This window comes from Macaca fascicularis, chromosome 6 (genome assembly GCF_037993035.2).
Source record: "Macaca fascicularis isolate 582-1 chromosome 6, T2T-MFA8v1.1".
In the NCBI taxonomy this organism is placed as follows: Eukaryota; Metazoa; Chordata; class Mammalia; order Primates; family Cercopithecidae; genus Macaca; species Macaca fascicularis.
Genome location: NC_088380.1, coordinates 156,782,906 through 156,800,424, shown reverse-complemented (window position 1 = coordinate 156,800,424; position 17,519 = coordinate 156,782,906). Strand labels below are relative to the sequence as shown.

General features: G+C 41.9%; 1 protein-coding gene and 1 long non-coding RNA gene across 3 annotated transcripts in view; one reads left to right on the top strand and one right to left on the bottom strand.

Annotated features, from left to right (window-relative positions):
* The window catches only part of PDE6A (phosphodiesterase 6A), an 82,319-nt gene that overhangs the window by 21,321 nt on the left and 43,479 nt on the right, over positions 1-17,519 (top strand). The window contains exons 6-7 of one of the 2 annotated variants that reach the window (XM_015452122.4): positions 4,965-5,029; positions 17,043-17,109. In XM_015452122.4, coding sequence (XP_015307608.1) covers positions 4,965-5,029; positions 17,043-17,109 — 132 coding nt within the window. The remainder of the gene's footprint in view (positions 1-4,964; positions 5,030-17,042; positions 17,110-17,519) is intronic. The other variant, XM_073994572.1, reaches the window with a different exon arrangement.
* On the bottom strand, positions 11,264-11,932 carry LOC135971449 (uncharacterized). Its single transcript, XR_010587675.2, has 2 exons — positions 11,812-11,932; positions 11,264-11,462 (listed from the first exon to the last, which is right to left on the bottom strand). It is a non-coding gene; the product is annotated as an uncharacterized lncRNA (long non-coding RNA).

Here is a 17,519-nt window from a genome sequence, read left to right as displayed (position 1 = left end):
GCTTTAAAGACTTTGACTGAGCTACAGTGTGTGGAAAAAGCCTAGTTACCCAAAGTACACGGATCTTTTTGTTACTTTTGGGAAAGAAAATTGATTCTCCTGTGGGATTCCAAAAAAATGTCCATTTCTTTTTTTGAGATGGACTCTCACTCTGTTGCCCAGGCTGCAATGCAGTGGCATGATCTCAGCTCACTGCAACCTCCGCCTCCTGGGCTCAAGCAACTCTCCTGCCTCAGATTCCCGAGTAGCTGGGATTACCGGCGCCCCACCATCGTGCCTGGCTAATTTTTGTATTTTTAGTACAGATGAGGTTTCACCATGTTGGCCAGGCTGGTCTCAGACTCCTGACCTCAAGTGATCTGCCCGCCTCTGCCTCCCAAAGTTCTGGGATTACCGGCATGAGCTGCTGTGCCCAGCCTAAAAATGTCCATTTCTAACCTTTCTAAAGACTCTCGTGGGAAACCCTGGGTAGGACAGCAGCGAGGCCCAGGAAGCCCTGAGCCTGCCGGGAGTACAGTGGGCAGCACAGGCCCAAGGACAGGTGGCCCTAGGGGAAGACAAAGATGTCAATAAGGTCCTGGAACTCTGCCTTCTCCCCCTCCCAGGCAGAAACTTATCTCCTAGGATATAATGCAGCCACCTTTGCTTTCTAGAACTGCTTATAAGGTACAACTTGACTATTTAAATTTTTTTTTTTAGACGGAGTCTCACTCTGTCGCCCAGGCTGGAGTGCAGTGGCTGGATCTCAGATCACTGAAAGCTCCGCCTCCCGGGTTTACGCCATTCTCCTGCCTCAGCCTCGCGAGTAGCTGTGACTACAGGCGCCCACCACCTCACCTGGCTAGTTTTTGTATTTTTTAGTAGACACGGGGTTTCATCGTGTTAGCCAGGATGGTCTCGATCTCCTGACCTCGTGATCCACCCGCCTCGGCCTCCCAAAGTGCTGGGATTACAGGCTTGAGCCACTGCGCCCGGCCTAAAAATATTTTTAAGAAAGTTTGTTTTGCCAGGTGCAGTGGTTCATGCCTATAATCCCAGAACTTTGGGAGGCTGAGGCAGAAGGATCACTTAAGGCCAGGAGTTCAAGACCAGCCTAGACAACAAAGTGAGACCTTGTCTCTAACTGAAAAAAAAAAAAAAAAATAGTAGCCGAGCATGGTGACGTGTGCCTGTATTACCAGCTACTTGGGAGGCTGAGATAGGAGGATTGCTTAAGCCTGGGAAACTGAGGCTCCAGTGAGCCAAGATTGTGCCACTGCCCTGCAGCCTGGGTGACAGAATGAGATCCTGTCTCAAAAAAAGTAATAAATAAAATAAAGCAAAGTAAAAAATATAAAAAAAGAAAATTTGCTTGTATGTTGAAAAAGCAATATATGAGCACAGTGAAAAGTTCACTCCGTAAGAAATCAAACACCCCTTTCCTCCTGGTCAGCCTCCGTGAAGCAGCTGCTGTTAGCAAACTCTCTTGGCAGGAATGTTTATGTATATCCAGATATTCACGGAGAAGTACACATATTCTACCACCACCACTCTGCACTAAAGTTATGATTCTATTTTGTGCCTTGCTCTTTTTACTTAACTGAATATTTTGTCATCTTTCCCTATCAGCACAGGCACAGCAATCTCACTCTGGAAACATGTGGTATCCACTGTACAACTATTCGCCTAATAAGAGACGTCACATCATCTCCAGACTTTTTAAAGCAGTCTAGCTAAGACCCCTGGATGGGGCAAACAATGCTTTTACCCACATTTGGGAGTATATCTCTAGGATCCATTACCATATGTGGGTCAAAGAATATGTCTGTTTTGATCTTTGAGAGATATTGCTAACTAATCATAACCTTAAAATCATAGCTGGGAGGGTATGGATTATCTAATACAATTTTCTTTTTCCCCCATTGTCCTTAGAACCTTAGAGTTCCATAGTAGTTGCCTTGACCAGGGGTTAATGGAAAAGGAAGAGGGCAGGAAAGGGAGTAAGAGAGAACAAAGCTGCAGGGCCTCTATCTATATACCCGGCCCTGATTCCATTAAGACAGTTTTATATGATTAGTTTCCATCGTTTGCTTGGGGGAAAGAGAGCTGCTACTTAACAGCCGCAACAAACACATACCACCTATCTAATTTTACAGCCAGAGAAACTGAGGCCCAGAGAACACACATAGTAGGACCGAAACTAGAACAGGAATCCTCACTCTAGGTCTAGCCTCGGCTCCATTCTATTTATCGTGTTTCAGGGTTCATCTAGTCTCCTCTTGGATGCTTCCTATTTTAGGGAGCTCACCACCCCTGGGGGTAGCCTATGCCATTGGAGCGGTTTCAGCTTCTGTCTTTTGTTTAACCAGAGCTTGCCTCCTGGAAGTATTCAGTCAGTGCAGCTGCCGCCAATGCTAGGCTTTGAGCAGCAGAGCCTCTCCCTTATGAGTTGGAAGGTGACCATTGCCGATTGCCCGTCAACCAAACAGACCTTCAGACATCTTTAACTGATTCAGGAATTTCTCTTTGTGGAGGTTCTCAGTCAGAAGGCTTGGGGTGGAGCCCAGGTATCTGCATTGAAATCTCTACGGAGGTACTTCTCAAAATACCTGTAGTAAAGTAACAGTTTAGTTTTCCTTTTAAAAAAATTTCCAATTTTGTGTGTGTGTGTGTGTGTGAAAAACACACTCAAGAAAGGGGAGTGCAGGCATACTCAAGAGAGTGAGTCATGCCTCCAATATGTTTTGATTGCTACTTTTAAAAATATGACAAAATGTATTCCTAGAAAAACAAAATTGTGTAAAGACAGACAAAATATAAACCTTGGATCATGCCACTGCACTTGTGCTCCAGCCTGGGTGACAGAGCAAGACTCCATCACACACACACACACACGCACACACACACACACAAAAAAAATATATATATACACATATATATGCCCCTTCCCCTTTTGTTCAATTAAACAGACCTCATCTAACTCAGTCAAATTGTTACAAAACTTCCTAAATGACTCTCAGTCTCTGTTTTTATCTTCTCCTGGAATAGTAAAGAGTTCGCAGACTGGCACCCGTCCACGGATTACACCCTGAGCAGCCCTGTTCAAGGTGACAGTGATGCAGACAGTAAAACACTAAGCTGTTAACCTTAGGTGACATAGAGGAAAAGCACTGAGCTGAGAATTAAGGACCCAGGTTCTGATTTTGGTTCACTGTCTTGCTACAAGTGAGTCCTTTCCTCTGTCTGTGTCTCAGCTTTCTCATTTGTGAAATAGTTGCTCGTCACACTTGGGCACACAGAGGACCTAAGAAAAAGGTAATAGAATTTCCCCTGGAGAGCTAGGGGAATGGAGCCACATGCCAACATCCAATTGTATGCTAGAGAGTAATGCAATTGAAGAGCTCTACTTTAAGGGAATAGGAATTTTAACAATGCAAGGAGGTAGGAGGGATGGAAGAGGCAGAGAGTTAGTTTGGAGGCGTGAAGCATGATTGAGAAGGTAGGTCTGAAGTGACGACACAGCCAAGAGAACAGCTGAGTGGTAGGCATGAAGGAGAAATGGGGCCATGACCATAGAGCAGGAAGGATGGCTGATTGGCTGTGATTTTAAATGGGATGGGAACCTCCTGACCACTTTCCCATCTCCCTAGATTCTGGCAGCCGTCTTTATCTCTTTCTTCTTGCACTTATTAAAGTCAAAATTAAAACGCAGAGATGAATCTCTAAATTGAATGTTTTCGGGCAAAGGAAGACTTGCAATGTAGGGCATACACGCAGACTAAGTAGTCTTCAGTATGTCCAAAGAACAGAGAGAAAGTGAAGGTTTTATAAAAAAGAGAAATGAGGTCGGGCATGGTGGCTCATGCCTGTCATTCCCAGTGCTTTGGGAAGCCAAGGCAGGAGGATCACATGAGCCCAGGAATCCGCGGCTACAGTGAGCACCCCCATGACTGCGCCACTGCACTCCAACCTGGGTGACAGAGCAAGACCCTGTGTCTAAAAGAAAAAAGAGAAATAGTACATGTTGCCCTCTGAGAAAGTTCATTGACACCAGTAAGGGTCTAGGGAGCTGGCAAGTTTTGACTGATGAGTAATGGCAGTGGGTAAAATTAGTCTTAGATTGCAGCAGGTTGTTTCAGCAACTATCAGATAAAACTGGTTTTCGAGTTACAGCAGGTAGTGTAAGCAGCCAGGCATGCAGATAAGTACATTCTGGGAACAATGCTGTGTCCTGAGTACTTTTTTGCCCCCTGGCTTCTCAACTCTCTTTTAATTGGGTATGACAAAAATGTCCCAATTTGTATGATCAACTTGCACCCACTCAACCTCCAGATCCTCTTAGAGAATTTCCTATCCCTCTTCCCAGCCTCAGATCCCAGGCCTCTGCCTGGCCACTGTGAGCTGGCTCCAAGGTGGAGCACGCTGAATCCTGAGAGTCAGAGAGGACAGGGAGCACCAGAAGACAGCCCAGGCACATCCTTGGAGGGAGCTTATGGCCAGGCTTGGCGATCACTGAAAACCATGGGGCAAAATATGTACAACTACTATATATCAATAAAAACATTAATTTATTAAAACAACAACAAAAACCACGGGGCATATGACGGTAAAGAACGAAGTCTGTTTTAGGGACATACTCCTGTTGAACTTCTAACTGACTCTTAAAGGTATAATTTTTTGGCTGGGCGTGGTGGCTCACACCCGTAATCCCCAGCACTTTGGGAGGCTGAGGTGGGCAGATCATGCGGTCAGGAGTTCAAACCCTGTCTCTGCTAAAAATACAAAAATTATCCAGGCATGGTGGTGCATGCCTGTAGTCCCATTTACTCGGGAGGCTGAGGCAGAAGAATTGCTTGAACCCAGGAGGTGGAGGTTGCAGTGAGCTGAGATCATGCCATTGCACTCCAGCCTGGGCGACAAAGCAAAACTCTGTCTCAAAAAACAAACAAACAAACAAAAACTATAATTTTTCTCTCTTTTGCCAGGAAATTAACTTTTACAAGGTCATTGACTACATCCTGCATGGCAAAGAAGACATCAAAGTAATCCCGTAAGTTTCACCTGTCAAAAGACAAAATTACAATAAATTAGCTTAAAGATCTCAATTAGCTTTATTGGCGATTCTAGAATTGGGCAACACTTCATTCCATAAAATACATAAGTGTTCTGATAAGGTTGACTTTATAGACAGAGAAGGGCTGAAGAAAGCCAAGCAAACATCAAAGAACATGTTAGTCATTTTTAAGATACTTTTCTTATAAGGTGGGAGAGGGAGATAGAATAATAGAAAAATAACTGATTAATATCAGGTTACTGCTGCCTTTTTGTGTGTGTGTAAGGATTAAAGCAGAGGAACTTCATTATCATGCTTGTTAAAGACTGGAACAGGTCTTTTTGGGAAATTGGCTTTTACCTCTCTCCTAATCGCTAAGAGGATCAGAAACAACTTAGTTTAGGTTTGATGAGGTGGAACGTTATCATGGGTGACTCCACGCTGGTTTTTAGTTTGGTTTATTGGAGCTTAGTTCAGAGCTTCGTCCAAAACAAGGGCCTCCTAGAGTTTTTATTTTAACACATCTCAAAACATGGAAAACTGCAGGTACATTATCAACTTCCAAAAGATACTCATTCCAAGATCAACACTGACCAAATCCAACGAGACCCCATAGTTGATTAGAGGCAGGGAGAGTGGGAAGGAGGCAGTGTAAGACGGTAGAGAGACTCAGAGGGTGAGCAGTGAGGCCCAAGAAAGAGGAAGACTTGACCAGAGCGGTGATGAGGGCTACGGTGGACCAGATTGTGAGTCAGTTGCTCTGAGTCCCAGTCTCACAGCCAGTGCCAGTAAGTGGTTTGTCTGGACCTTAGAGTCCGATGTATGGAATAAGACTGGGATGAAATCAGGGATTTTCAATGGTGCTACTCTTCTGGTAAGTGAAGGAGGCAAAGCAAAAGCAGGAAGCTGCAAAGGAACTGACTCAGCCCTCACGGAAAGCCTATTCTCAATGTCCCCTCATGTGTGACCGAGGAGGACAATGAAAAGAAAAGGAAAGAATGCTCTCAGTCCTGCGTCTAGGTAGCTGGGACTCTATGACCATTCGAAGATTTGAACAGTTGCAAACTTTTAAAATATAGGCTTACACTTTTTTGGTTAGTAGACCTTTCTTAAAAACCTGATTACCTTCTTCTCTGAATCCTCTCCATGTGCTAAAAGCCACATCCATGGTTCTGTCTTGAGACATAGCCCTCTTTCTCAACTTAATTGTAGAGGCCTTGAGGCTGTAATTCGGTTGGTGGGAGAGCCACACCTTTAGTCTTATCCCCCACAGCAATTTTGTCCCACTAAAGGGATTTACTGCATGCTAACTTAATCCTCAAAGAGTGGGTGTGATACGCCATGCTGATTCAGTTTGGTCACCAGACCAAACCGTAATAATCCCATCACCCAGATAAACAAGTTCTCAGAGTTATTTGTTATTGGTGAGGATGAGAAGTTGCCTCAAGTTCCTCAATTTCTAGATTATCTCTATTCTTTCATTCCTGCCTGCATAAGGACTGATTACCTTATTCTATTCTCTTCTTCTTTTTTTTTTTTTTTTTAAGATGGAGTCTCACTCTGTCTTCCAGGCTGGAGTGCAGCAGCCCAATCTTGGCTCACTACAACTTCCTCCTCCTGGGTTCAAGCGATTCTCCTGCCTCAGCCTCCCAAGTAGCTGGGATTACAGGTGTGCGCCACCATGCCCAGCTAATTTGTGTATTTTTAGTACAAATGGGGGTTTCACCATGCTGGTCAGGCTGGTCTCAAATTCCTGACCTCAAGTGATTCACCCACCTTGGCCTCCCAAAGTGCTGGAATTACTGGCGTGAGCCCCAGCACCCAGCCTGATACCCTTATTCTCTCCTAAAGCTCATCTCTCTTTTTTTTTCCCACCTTATCAAAAACATACTCTTCAACAATTCTGTTTCCTAGTCCCTTTTCTAGCTTCTAGAGCCACAATCTTATTAACTCACTATCTGTCTCTTAAATGGTCACAGGTTGCAATTCTCTGTTTGTCTCTGCTTGACCAGCATCACATCCTACTAGCCTCTGATAACACTCATCTTGCTGCCTACCACCCAGTCCCTAACCTATGTCTCTCATTTTAGGGTTTTTATTATGGCAGCACCCTGTTTCTAACACAAATCGTTGTTTCAGCCAAGATAGGCCAGGCTCTGCTTTCGTAACAAGACCTTGAGACCTGAGTGTTATAAACAACTAAAATTTATTTCACCATCCCACTATGTGTGCATTGCCAGCTAGCGAGTGTGGTTGGAGGTATGGTATGTGGATTGTAGTCAGGTAGGAGCCGAGGCTAATAAAGCAGCCGCCATTTTGAACTTTGCAAGATAGAATAACCTTGCCATAGAGAAGAGAAGAAAAATACACACTGGCTCTTAAAATCTCCATCTGGAGGTGACACATAGCACTTATACTCACATTTTATGGGCACAGCTAGTTACATGGCCACACATTACTTGAGTGGTTAGGAAACGCAGTCTGACTTTGTGCCCAGGATAGACAGCCAGAATGTCTGTAAACATCCAGAATGGCTGTCACAGTATATGCCATCCACACTAATAGAGGGGAAAATCGAATAGTAAATAAATGACTAATCAAACCAAAGGAAGGCAAAATAAAAGTTCAGGAAGAACATAGGTGCTGGATGTGGATGCACTGTCTGTAGCCCCAGCTAATCAGGAGGCTGAGGCAGGAGGATTATTTGAGCCTAGGAGTTTGAGGCTGCAGTGAGCTATGACTGCACCTGTGAATAGCCACTGTACTCCAGCCTGGGCAACATAGTGAGACCCTTTCACTAAAAAAGAGAGAGAGAAAGAAGGAGAGAAGAGCATAGAGCAGGTAGGAAAATAAAATGTACATATCAAGGTGAAATTCAAATTCAAATATATCAATTACTTGAATTAATTAATTAATTAATTTAGTGTGTTAGTGTTTTATAGAGACAGGGTCTCACTATGTTGCCAGGTTGGTCTCAAACTTCTGGGTTCAAGCGATCCTCTCACCTCTACCTCCCAAAGTGCTGGGATTACAGGCATTAGCCACCATGCCTAGCCAATAATTTTTTTTTTTTTTGTAATAGAGATGGGGTCTCACCATGTTGCCCAGGCTCTCCTCTTCAAACTCCTGAGCTCGAGCAGTCCTTCTACCTTAGCCTCCCAAAGTGCTGGGATTATAGGCATGAGCTGATGCACTGGCCAATAATTTTTTTTTTTTTTTTGAGGCGGAGTCTCGCTCTGTCGCCCAAGCTGGAGTGCGGTGGCCGGATCTCAGCTCACTGCAAGCTCTGCCTCCCGGGTTTATGCCATTCTCCTGCCTCAGCCTCCCGAGTTGGGACTACAGGCGCCCACCACCTCGCCCGGCTAGTTTTTTGTATTTTTTAGTAGAGACGGGGTTTCACTGTGTTAGCCAGGATGGTCTCGATCTCCTGACCTCGTGATCCGCCCGTCTCGGCCTCCCAAAGTGCTGGGATTACAGGCTTGAGCCACCGCGCCCGGCCAATAATTTTTAAAAATATAAATCAACTAGATGTTCCAGTTAAATGACAAAGATTGCCAGCCTGGATAAGAAAGAAATACATTACCTTTCATTGATTCTAAGATGCAGTTTTCTACTTTTTGACATTTCTGAAATAGAATTGTGCGATTGTTGTTAGCCATGGCAGACATGATGCAGTTGTTATTGCCTAGGTGTGAACTTGGTCATAACCACAGTCAAAAGACAAAGTTACAATCAATTTTGTCTAAAAATCTCAATTGGTTTTATTTGAGATTCTAGAATTGGGCAATGATTTATTGCGTAAAATAGAGTAAATGTTCCAATGAGTTGAGCAGAAGGGGTTGGTTTTATAGGAACAAAGAACAAAAAGCAGATTGGTCATTTTAAAGCTAGTTTTCTTGTAAGGCAGGACAGGGAAACAGGACAATAGAAAAATAACTGAGAAGTAGAAATCAAGCTATTTCAGGCTACCTTTGTGTGTGTGTAAGGACTGAAGCAGAGGAAACTTCATTATCATGCCAATTGAAACTGGCTTGTTGCTGGGCACAGTGGCTCACACCTATAATCCCAGCAATTTGGGAGGCTGAGGTGGGCAGATCCCTTGAGCTCAGCACTTTGAGACCAGCCTGGGCAATATGGCAAGACCCCATCTCCACAAAAAAGTACAAAAATTAGTCAGGCGTGGTGGTGCACACTTGTGGTCCCAACTGCTCAGGAGGCTGAGGCAGGAGGATCACTTGAGCCAGGGAGGTGGAGGCTACATTGAGCCACGATTGCATCACTTCACACAGGGGACAGAGTGAGACCCTGTCTCAAAAAAAAAAAAAGAAAGAAAGAAAGAAAGAAAGAAACTGGCTTAACTGGCTTGTTTGGAAAATTGGCTTTTGTTTCTCCTGTTTTCTCAGAAGGTCAGATAACAATTTAGTGTGTTTAGTGACTTGGAACTTTGATGTAGGTGACTTCATTTTAATTTTTAGTTTGATCTATTAGGGCCCCTATTACAGGAGTTTAGTCAAAAACAATGGTGTCCTGTAATTTTCATTTCACACCATTCATATCATTGTAAGTATAGTTAATGCTGAGCAACCATTGCTGGTTGCTATTCACATTGAATTCAATTGCCATGCAAAATAATTTCAAAGAGAGATTATGCTATGATTCAGCATTGAAATGAAAAATTGTCCTAACTGGCACAAAATGACAGAAAAAAATGTGAGATACGATAAAAAAAAATCTGTATCTAAAAGAACAATGTTGATCTGAATAAAGTAAAAATTACAAGTGATAAGCATTATAGACTACATTATAGATTAATTGGCAGCATTTAATCTTTCTCTGCACATACAAAAGTCAACAATGATTACTTCCAAGATATGATGAAAAATCCTATATCCTGTTTACAGGGGACTAATCTGAAAGAGAATACAGAGAGGTTGAACATTAAAGATTGAAAAAAGACACACCATGCAAATGCTAATCAAAAGAAAACTTGTATAACCATGTTAACATCATATAGAAATAGACATATCAAAGAACATTAGTAGAGATAAAGAGTCACTTAATGATAAAGGGGTTGATCTACCTCAGTATTACAGGAAGATATTACTATTCTAAATTTGCAAGCACATCATAACATGACCTCAAACAATATAAAGCAAAAACTAACAGAAATACAAGGAGATATAGACGAATCTATGTTTGATAATTGACTTAAGGAGCAACTAAAATCAACAAACAGAATATAGAATATTTGAATAATCCAATTAATGAATTTAACCTAATAAATATAAAGAGAACACTGCTCTAAGCCAGTAACAATAAGCTAATTAGGAAATTCTCATATGCTTGGGAACTAAGAAATATCCTTCTGAAAAAATAAAAGGAATATACTTCCAAACAACCTATAGATAAAATAATCAATTAATGGAAATTAGAAAATATTCTGAGCTGAAAGATAATGAAAATATAACATATTAAAGCCTCTATAAAAAATAAAAAACCTGTGTGATGCAGTGAAATTGTGCTTAATGTAAAAATTTACAGCCTTAAATGCACATATTTAAATTTTAAAAGGCTGAAAAAGTAACAAGCTATGTATCCATCCGTATCAGTCAGGGTCTTAACTGAAAATAGGTGTCACATTCAAATCAGGATAATTCTGTGAGGGTTTATTTACAGAGGGACAAATTGCAAAGGTGGGGGTGGAATGAAGGGAACCATAAGAGAATGTGCTATTAGTTGGGGAGCTACTACCACTTCTGGCCCCAAAAGGAAATTTCCATAATCTGGAATGAAAAAGAGTCTTGTAGAGCAAACCACCTTGAGAGAAGCATTGACCTTCAGTCAAGGAACATAGCCAGCTCAAAGCAGCCTTGTCAGTGGTTGTCCTGTCTCTACAAAAATATTTTTAAAATTAGCTGGATGTAGCCGGGCGCGGTGGCTCAAGCCTGTAATCCCAGCACTTTGGGAGGCCGAGACGGGCGGATCACGAGGTCAGGAGATAGAGACCATCCTGGCTAGCACGGTGAAACCCCGTCTCTACTAAAAAATACAAAAAACTAGCCGGGCGAAGTGGCGGGTGCCTGTAGTCCCAGCTACTCAGGAGGCTGAGGCAGGAGAATGGCGTGAACCCAGGAGGCAGAGCTTGCAGTGAGCTGAGATCCGGCCACTGCACTCTAGCCTGGGTGACAGAGCAAGACTCCGTCTCAAAAAAAAAAAAAAAAAAAAAAAAAAAAAATTAGCTGGATGTGATGGCACATGCCTGCAGGCCTACATGTGAGGCTGAGGTGGGAGAATTGCTTGAGCCCAGGAGGTTGAGGCTGCAGTAAGCCAGGTTTGCCCCCCTGCACTCCAGCCTGGGTGACAGAGTGAGACCCTGTCTCAAACAAAACAAAAAACCTAGCCAGGTGGTGGCACATGCCTGTAATCCCAGCTACTTGGGAGACTGAAGTGGGAGGATTGCTTAAGACCAGGAATTCAAGAACAGCCTGGACAACATAGTAAGACCCTGTCTTGAAAAAAAGAATAAGAGGAAAAAAATTAAAAGTGAAACTTACAAAATCAAGAAGAAATATAACACCAAAACAGTTTTATTACAATACAATATTTATTACAATAAAATAAATAAAAACCTTCTCGCAAAGATACCCCAGACCCAGATTTTTTTCACAGGTGAATTCTACTTAGTGGTTTTTATTCATTTATTTATATTTTTTAGAGATGGAGTCTCCCTATATTGCCCAGGCTGGCTTTGGACTCCTGGTTTCCAGTGATCCTCCCACTTCAGCCTCCCCACTAGCTGGGGCTACAGGCACACACCACTGCCTGAGTTCTAATTAATATTTAAGGAAGAAATAAAAATCTCATACGATTATTGTATGATAACAGGCAAAGAAGTGGCTAGTATAAGCTATATGCCAAAACCCAACAGAAAGGAAAGTTCTGAGTATGCTCCCTTACGGACACAGATGTAAATATCCTAAATATAATTCTAGCAAATAATGGACATAGATGTAAATATTCTAAATAAAATTCTAGCAAATAATGAGTAACAATATATAAAAGATTGCACATCATTACCCAGATGGATTTATTCCAGGAATGCAGACTTGGTTTAATGTTAGAAAAATCAACCTATATAATTTGCCATTAAGAGAAAAATGACATAATCATCATTATAGAGGAAAATTTTCTTAATCTTCTAAAGAGAATTTTAGGCCAGGTGCGATAGCTTACACCAGCCTCACACTTTGGAAGGCTGAGGCAGGTGGATCACCTGAGCTCAGGAGTTTGAGACCAGCCTGGGAATATATCCATGGAACAGAACAAAGAGCCGGAAACAGACTTACACATATACAGGCACTTCATTTGTGACAAAGGTGCCATTTTAAAGCAATGGAAGAACGAATGATCTTTCAAATAAATTATGCTTGTATAAATGGGTACCAACATGGAAAAAAAAGAAATGTGATTTCTCCCTCAAAAGTAAATTACACAGCCGGGCACGGTGGCTCACGCCTGTAATCCCAACACACCTGTAATCCCACCCGAGGCGGGTGGATCACCTGAGATCAGGAGTTCGAGGCCAGCCTGGCCAACATGGTGAAACTTCATCTCTACTAAAAATACAAAAATTAGCCAGGCATTGTGGCAGGCACCTGTAATCCCAGCTACTCGGGAGGCTGAGGCAGGAGAATCACTTAAACCCAGGAGGCAGAGGTTGCATGCAGTGAGATGAGATCGCGCCATTACACTCCAGCCTGGGTAACAGAGCAAGACTCTGTCTCAAAAACAAAACAACAAAGAAGTAAATTACACAAATATAAATTCTAGGTGAATTAGGGGTCCAAATATAAAAGGTCAAACTGTAACACTTTTAGAAGATAATATAAAAGAGCTTTATGATCTTTGGGTAAAAAATTTATAAATAAGACTTCAGAAACAAATAAAAATATTGATATATTTGACCACATTAAGAACAAAAACTTCTATTTATATCAAAATATACCATTTGGGAGTGTATTAGTTTATCTATTTCTACGTAACATATTGTCCCAAAAGTTAGTGACTTAAAACATCAATAATAATTTATTATCTCTCTTTATTGTTGTTATTATTTTGAGATGGAGTTTTGCTCTTGTCATCCAGGCTGGAGTGCAATGGCATGATCTTGGCTCACTGCAACCTCTGCCTCCTGGTTTCAGGTGATTCTCCTGCCTCAGCCTCCCCAGTAGCTGGGAATATAGAAATCTACCATCATGCCCGGTTAATTTTTGTAATTTTTTTTAGTAGAGATGGGATTTCACCATGTTGGCCAAGCTGGACTCAAACTCCCAACCTTAGGTTACCTGCCTTCCTCAGCCTCCTAAAGTGCTGGGATTACAGTTGTGAGCCACTATACCCGGCTTCTCTTTATTATTTATTATTCTGTGGGTCAGAAATTCAAGGGTGGCTTGACTGGGTAGTTTTTTGTTTTTCGTGTTTTTTTTTGAGATGGAGTTTCACTCTAGTTACCCAGGCTGGAGTGCAATGGCATGATCTCAGCTCACCGCAACCTCTGCCACCTGGGTTCAAGAGATTCTCCTGACTCAGCCTCCCAAGTAACTGGGATTACAAGCATGCGCCACCATGCCCAGCTAATTTTGTATTTTTAGTAGAGACGGGATTTCTCCATGTTGGTCAGGCTGGTCTCGAACTCCTGACCTCAGGTGATCTGCCTGCCTTGGCCCCAAAGTGCTGGGATTACAGGCGTGAGCCACTGTGCCCACCAACTGGGCAGTTTTAGCTTGGGGTAGCTCATGAGGTTGAAGTCAAATATGAGTGTGGGCTGCAGTCATCTGAAGGCTCTCCCGGAATCGGAGGATCTGCTTACTAAATAACTTACTCAGATGGCTGGCAAGTTGATGCTGGCTGTTGGCAGGAGGCCTCAGTTCCTTTTCATATAGGCCTCTATAACGGGCTGCTTGAGTTACTTCGTGGCATGGTGGCTGACTTCCCCAGAGCAAGCAGGTGAAAGCTACAATGCCTTTCATAATCTAGTTTCAAAATAACACATTCATCTCCACCATATTCTTTTGGTCACTGAGACCAGCTTTGATTCATCGTTGGAGGGGACTATACAAGGAAGTGAGAATCACTGAGGGTCATCTAGGAGGCTGGTTACTATAAAGAGTAAAAAGGCAAATCATGATACAAGAAAATGTATTTATAGCACAAATAACTGACAAAGGCTCGTATCAAAAATGTATATAGGGCCAGGCGCAGTGGCTCATGCCTGTAATTCCAGTGCTTTGGGAGACCTAGGTAGGAGGATCACTTTAGTCCAGGAATTTGAGACCAGCCTGGGCAACACAGTAAGACTCCCCATCTCTATGGTACAGCCTGACAGGTTCTTCTTGCCCGCTGCCCAGAAAAGACAATACACTGAGAACAGCAAGAGTTGCAGCAGAGAAAGAGTTTAATTATTTTAAGGCAGTTGAGCAAAAGAACCAGAGATATTTCTCAAATCTACCTCCCTGAGAATTTGGAGGCCAGGGTTTTTCAAGGATAGTTTGGTGGGCAGGGGGCTAGGGAATGGGAAATACTGGTTGGTTGGGCTGAGGATAAAATCACAGGGGATTGAAACTGTCTTCTTGCAGTGAGTCAGTTCCTAGGTGAGGTCACAAGACCAGTTGAATCTGGCTACTGCGTTCCAGCCTGAGTGACAGAGTGAGCCCTGTCTCTTAAAAAAAAAAAAAAAAAAAAAAAGAACATACGAAGAACTCCTACAAATCAATAAAAAGGAAACACTATTGAAAAATGAGCAAAAGTAAATTTAAAAGTAACTTTAAAAAATGAGTAAAAGACATGAACAGAGGAACTTTACAAAAAATGCAAATGACAAATACATTTATGGAAGGTACTCCATTTTATTAATTTTGTAGAGAAATATGAAAGAAAAGTACGATGAGATACCATTAGACCTCACCACAAGGACTATCATGCAAAAGTCTGAAAATACTAAGTACTGACAGAGATGGAGAACAAAGGAAACTTTGTACCACTGAGTTATGGGTCCAGGTAGAGTCAGTCAGTAGCCAGAATGCGAAAGTATAAAAAATATCTCAAAGACCAATCATAGGTTGTACAATAGTGATGTTATCTGTAGGAGGGGAAGTTATAAATCATGTGATCCCCAGCCACATAACTCCTGAGCAGTAAGGAATTATAGAAAACCAGCTAGGGAACAATGGCTGGTTATTGTTTAACTACACTTACATCTTAGCAGAATTCAGGCCCCTCCCATAACCCTAACCTTGTGGCCTTTCATTAGCCTTACAAAGGCAGTTTTAGTCCCCAGAGGGGGTCAATTTTGGGAAGGGACTATTATCATCTTTGCTTCAATGTTAAATTATAAACTAAATTCTCCCCATAGTTGGCTTGGTCTATGCCCAGGAATGAGTAAGGGCAGTTAGCTTGTAAAGTTAGAAGCAAGATGGAATCTTGTGAGGTTAGATTTCTCTGTTATAATTTTTGCAGACAGTTCCATCTATGAAAAAAATTTTTAATCAGCTGAGCATGGTGGTTTGTGCCTGAAGTCCCAGCTAAGTGAGCAGCTGAGGTAGAAGGATTACTTGAGCCCAGGAGTTCAAGTTTAAGCTAGGATCATGCTCCTGCATTCCAGCCTGAGTGACAGAGTAAGGCCCTGTCTCAAAAAAAAAAAAAAAAAAAAAAGAGAGAGAGAGAGAACACATAAAGAATTCCTATGAATCAATAAGAAGGAAACACTATAGAAAAATGGGTAAAAGTAATTTTTTAAAATGAGTAAAAGACATGAACATTAATTTTGTAGAGAAATATGAAAGAAAACTATGATGAGATACCATTAGACCTCACCAGAAGTACTATCATTTAAAAGTCTGAAAATACTAAGTATTGACAGAGATGGAGAACAAAGGAAACTCTAATGGACCACTGATGGGAGTGTAAATTGGTACAATCATTTTAGAAAACAGTTTGGCCTCATCTAGTAAAGTTGAAGATACAAACATCTTATGACCCAGTACTTCTACTCCTAGGAATATACCATGTAGCACTGAGAGCACATATACACCAATGTTGACATCAGCACTGTTTATATTATCCCCTAACTGGAAGGATAGGGGATGTCCACCAACAGTTGAATGGATAACTTGTGCTACAGTAGTATAGGGAACACTGTAAGTCAATGAAATGAGTGAATTACAGCAACGTGACAAAGAAGACAGACAAAATAATATACATTGTATGGTTCCATCTAAATGAAGTTGAAAAACAGGCAAAAGTAAACTAACAAGTACAGGAAACATGCTTAGGAGGTAAAACTCTACAAAAAAACAACAATGCAATTTAGCATAATTTCAGAATAATGGTTACCTCTGGGTTTAGGGAGAAGGTTATGATTGCGGGGGAAAGTCAAGGGCTTCCAAGGAGCTGACAATGCTGTTCTTGATGTCTATGTGGTTTTATAAATGTTCATTTTCTAATGATTGCTGAGGTTTTTAATGCGTGTTTATGTGTGTGTTTTTTTCTCACAACAAACAAGCAAAAATAATAATACAAAAAATTATAGTATTGTGAGGGATAAGTATATATAAAGCACTTAGCTTAGTGCTTAGTACATGGTAGGAATTCTCCATAGATGAATTTTTTCATTCCCTACATAGTTTTAGTAGCTTCTAACTTTATGAGGGAAGTGATGGTATTTGTTTCTGCTCAGCAGCAAATAACAATCTGTAGAATGAATGCTGTCTCTTTTCTCGGACAGTGAAACTTGGTGGGCAGTCAGTAAAATGTTATATTCGCCACCCTTTTCTCCATGTCTAGATTTGGACATGAAGATGGTTGGCCAACATTTTGGGTTTGGTCAGGTGTAGTGAATGTAAGCAGTTGCTGAGAGCCACCTGAGAGCAGGGGGAGAGCAAAGGCCCACATTTTAGTCTTCAGTCCAGCAATCCCCGCACTGAGAGTCACCATTTGTCTTTGGCCTTCACAGGAATCCACCTCCTGACCATTGGGCTTTAGTAAGCGGTCTTCCCACTTATGTTGCCCAGAATGGCCTGGTAAGTAATGTAACTTTGAAGGGAGAGAGTTTTGGATCAGGTGGAAGAAAGAGTGGAAGGATTTTAGATCAAGAAGAGAGTGGAAAAGATGATGGCAAGTGTGGATCTCTAAAAGCCTGATTCTCTTGTTTCTCTCAATTCAGTTGGCAATTGGTCTAAATGAATGAACAGATAATTGACATTTGAGGAAATATCAAATACATAGATAAATAATCCTTAGGTAGAAAGGTGCAGTCTTGGCCAGGCACAGTGGCTCAGGCCTATAATCCCAGAACTTTGGGGGGCCAAGGCGGGTGGATCACCTGAGGTCAGGAGCTCGAGACCAGCCTGGCCAACATGGCAAAACTCCATCTCTACTAAAAATATAAAAATTTGGCCAGGTGTGGTGGCTCACGCCTGTAATCCCAGCA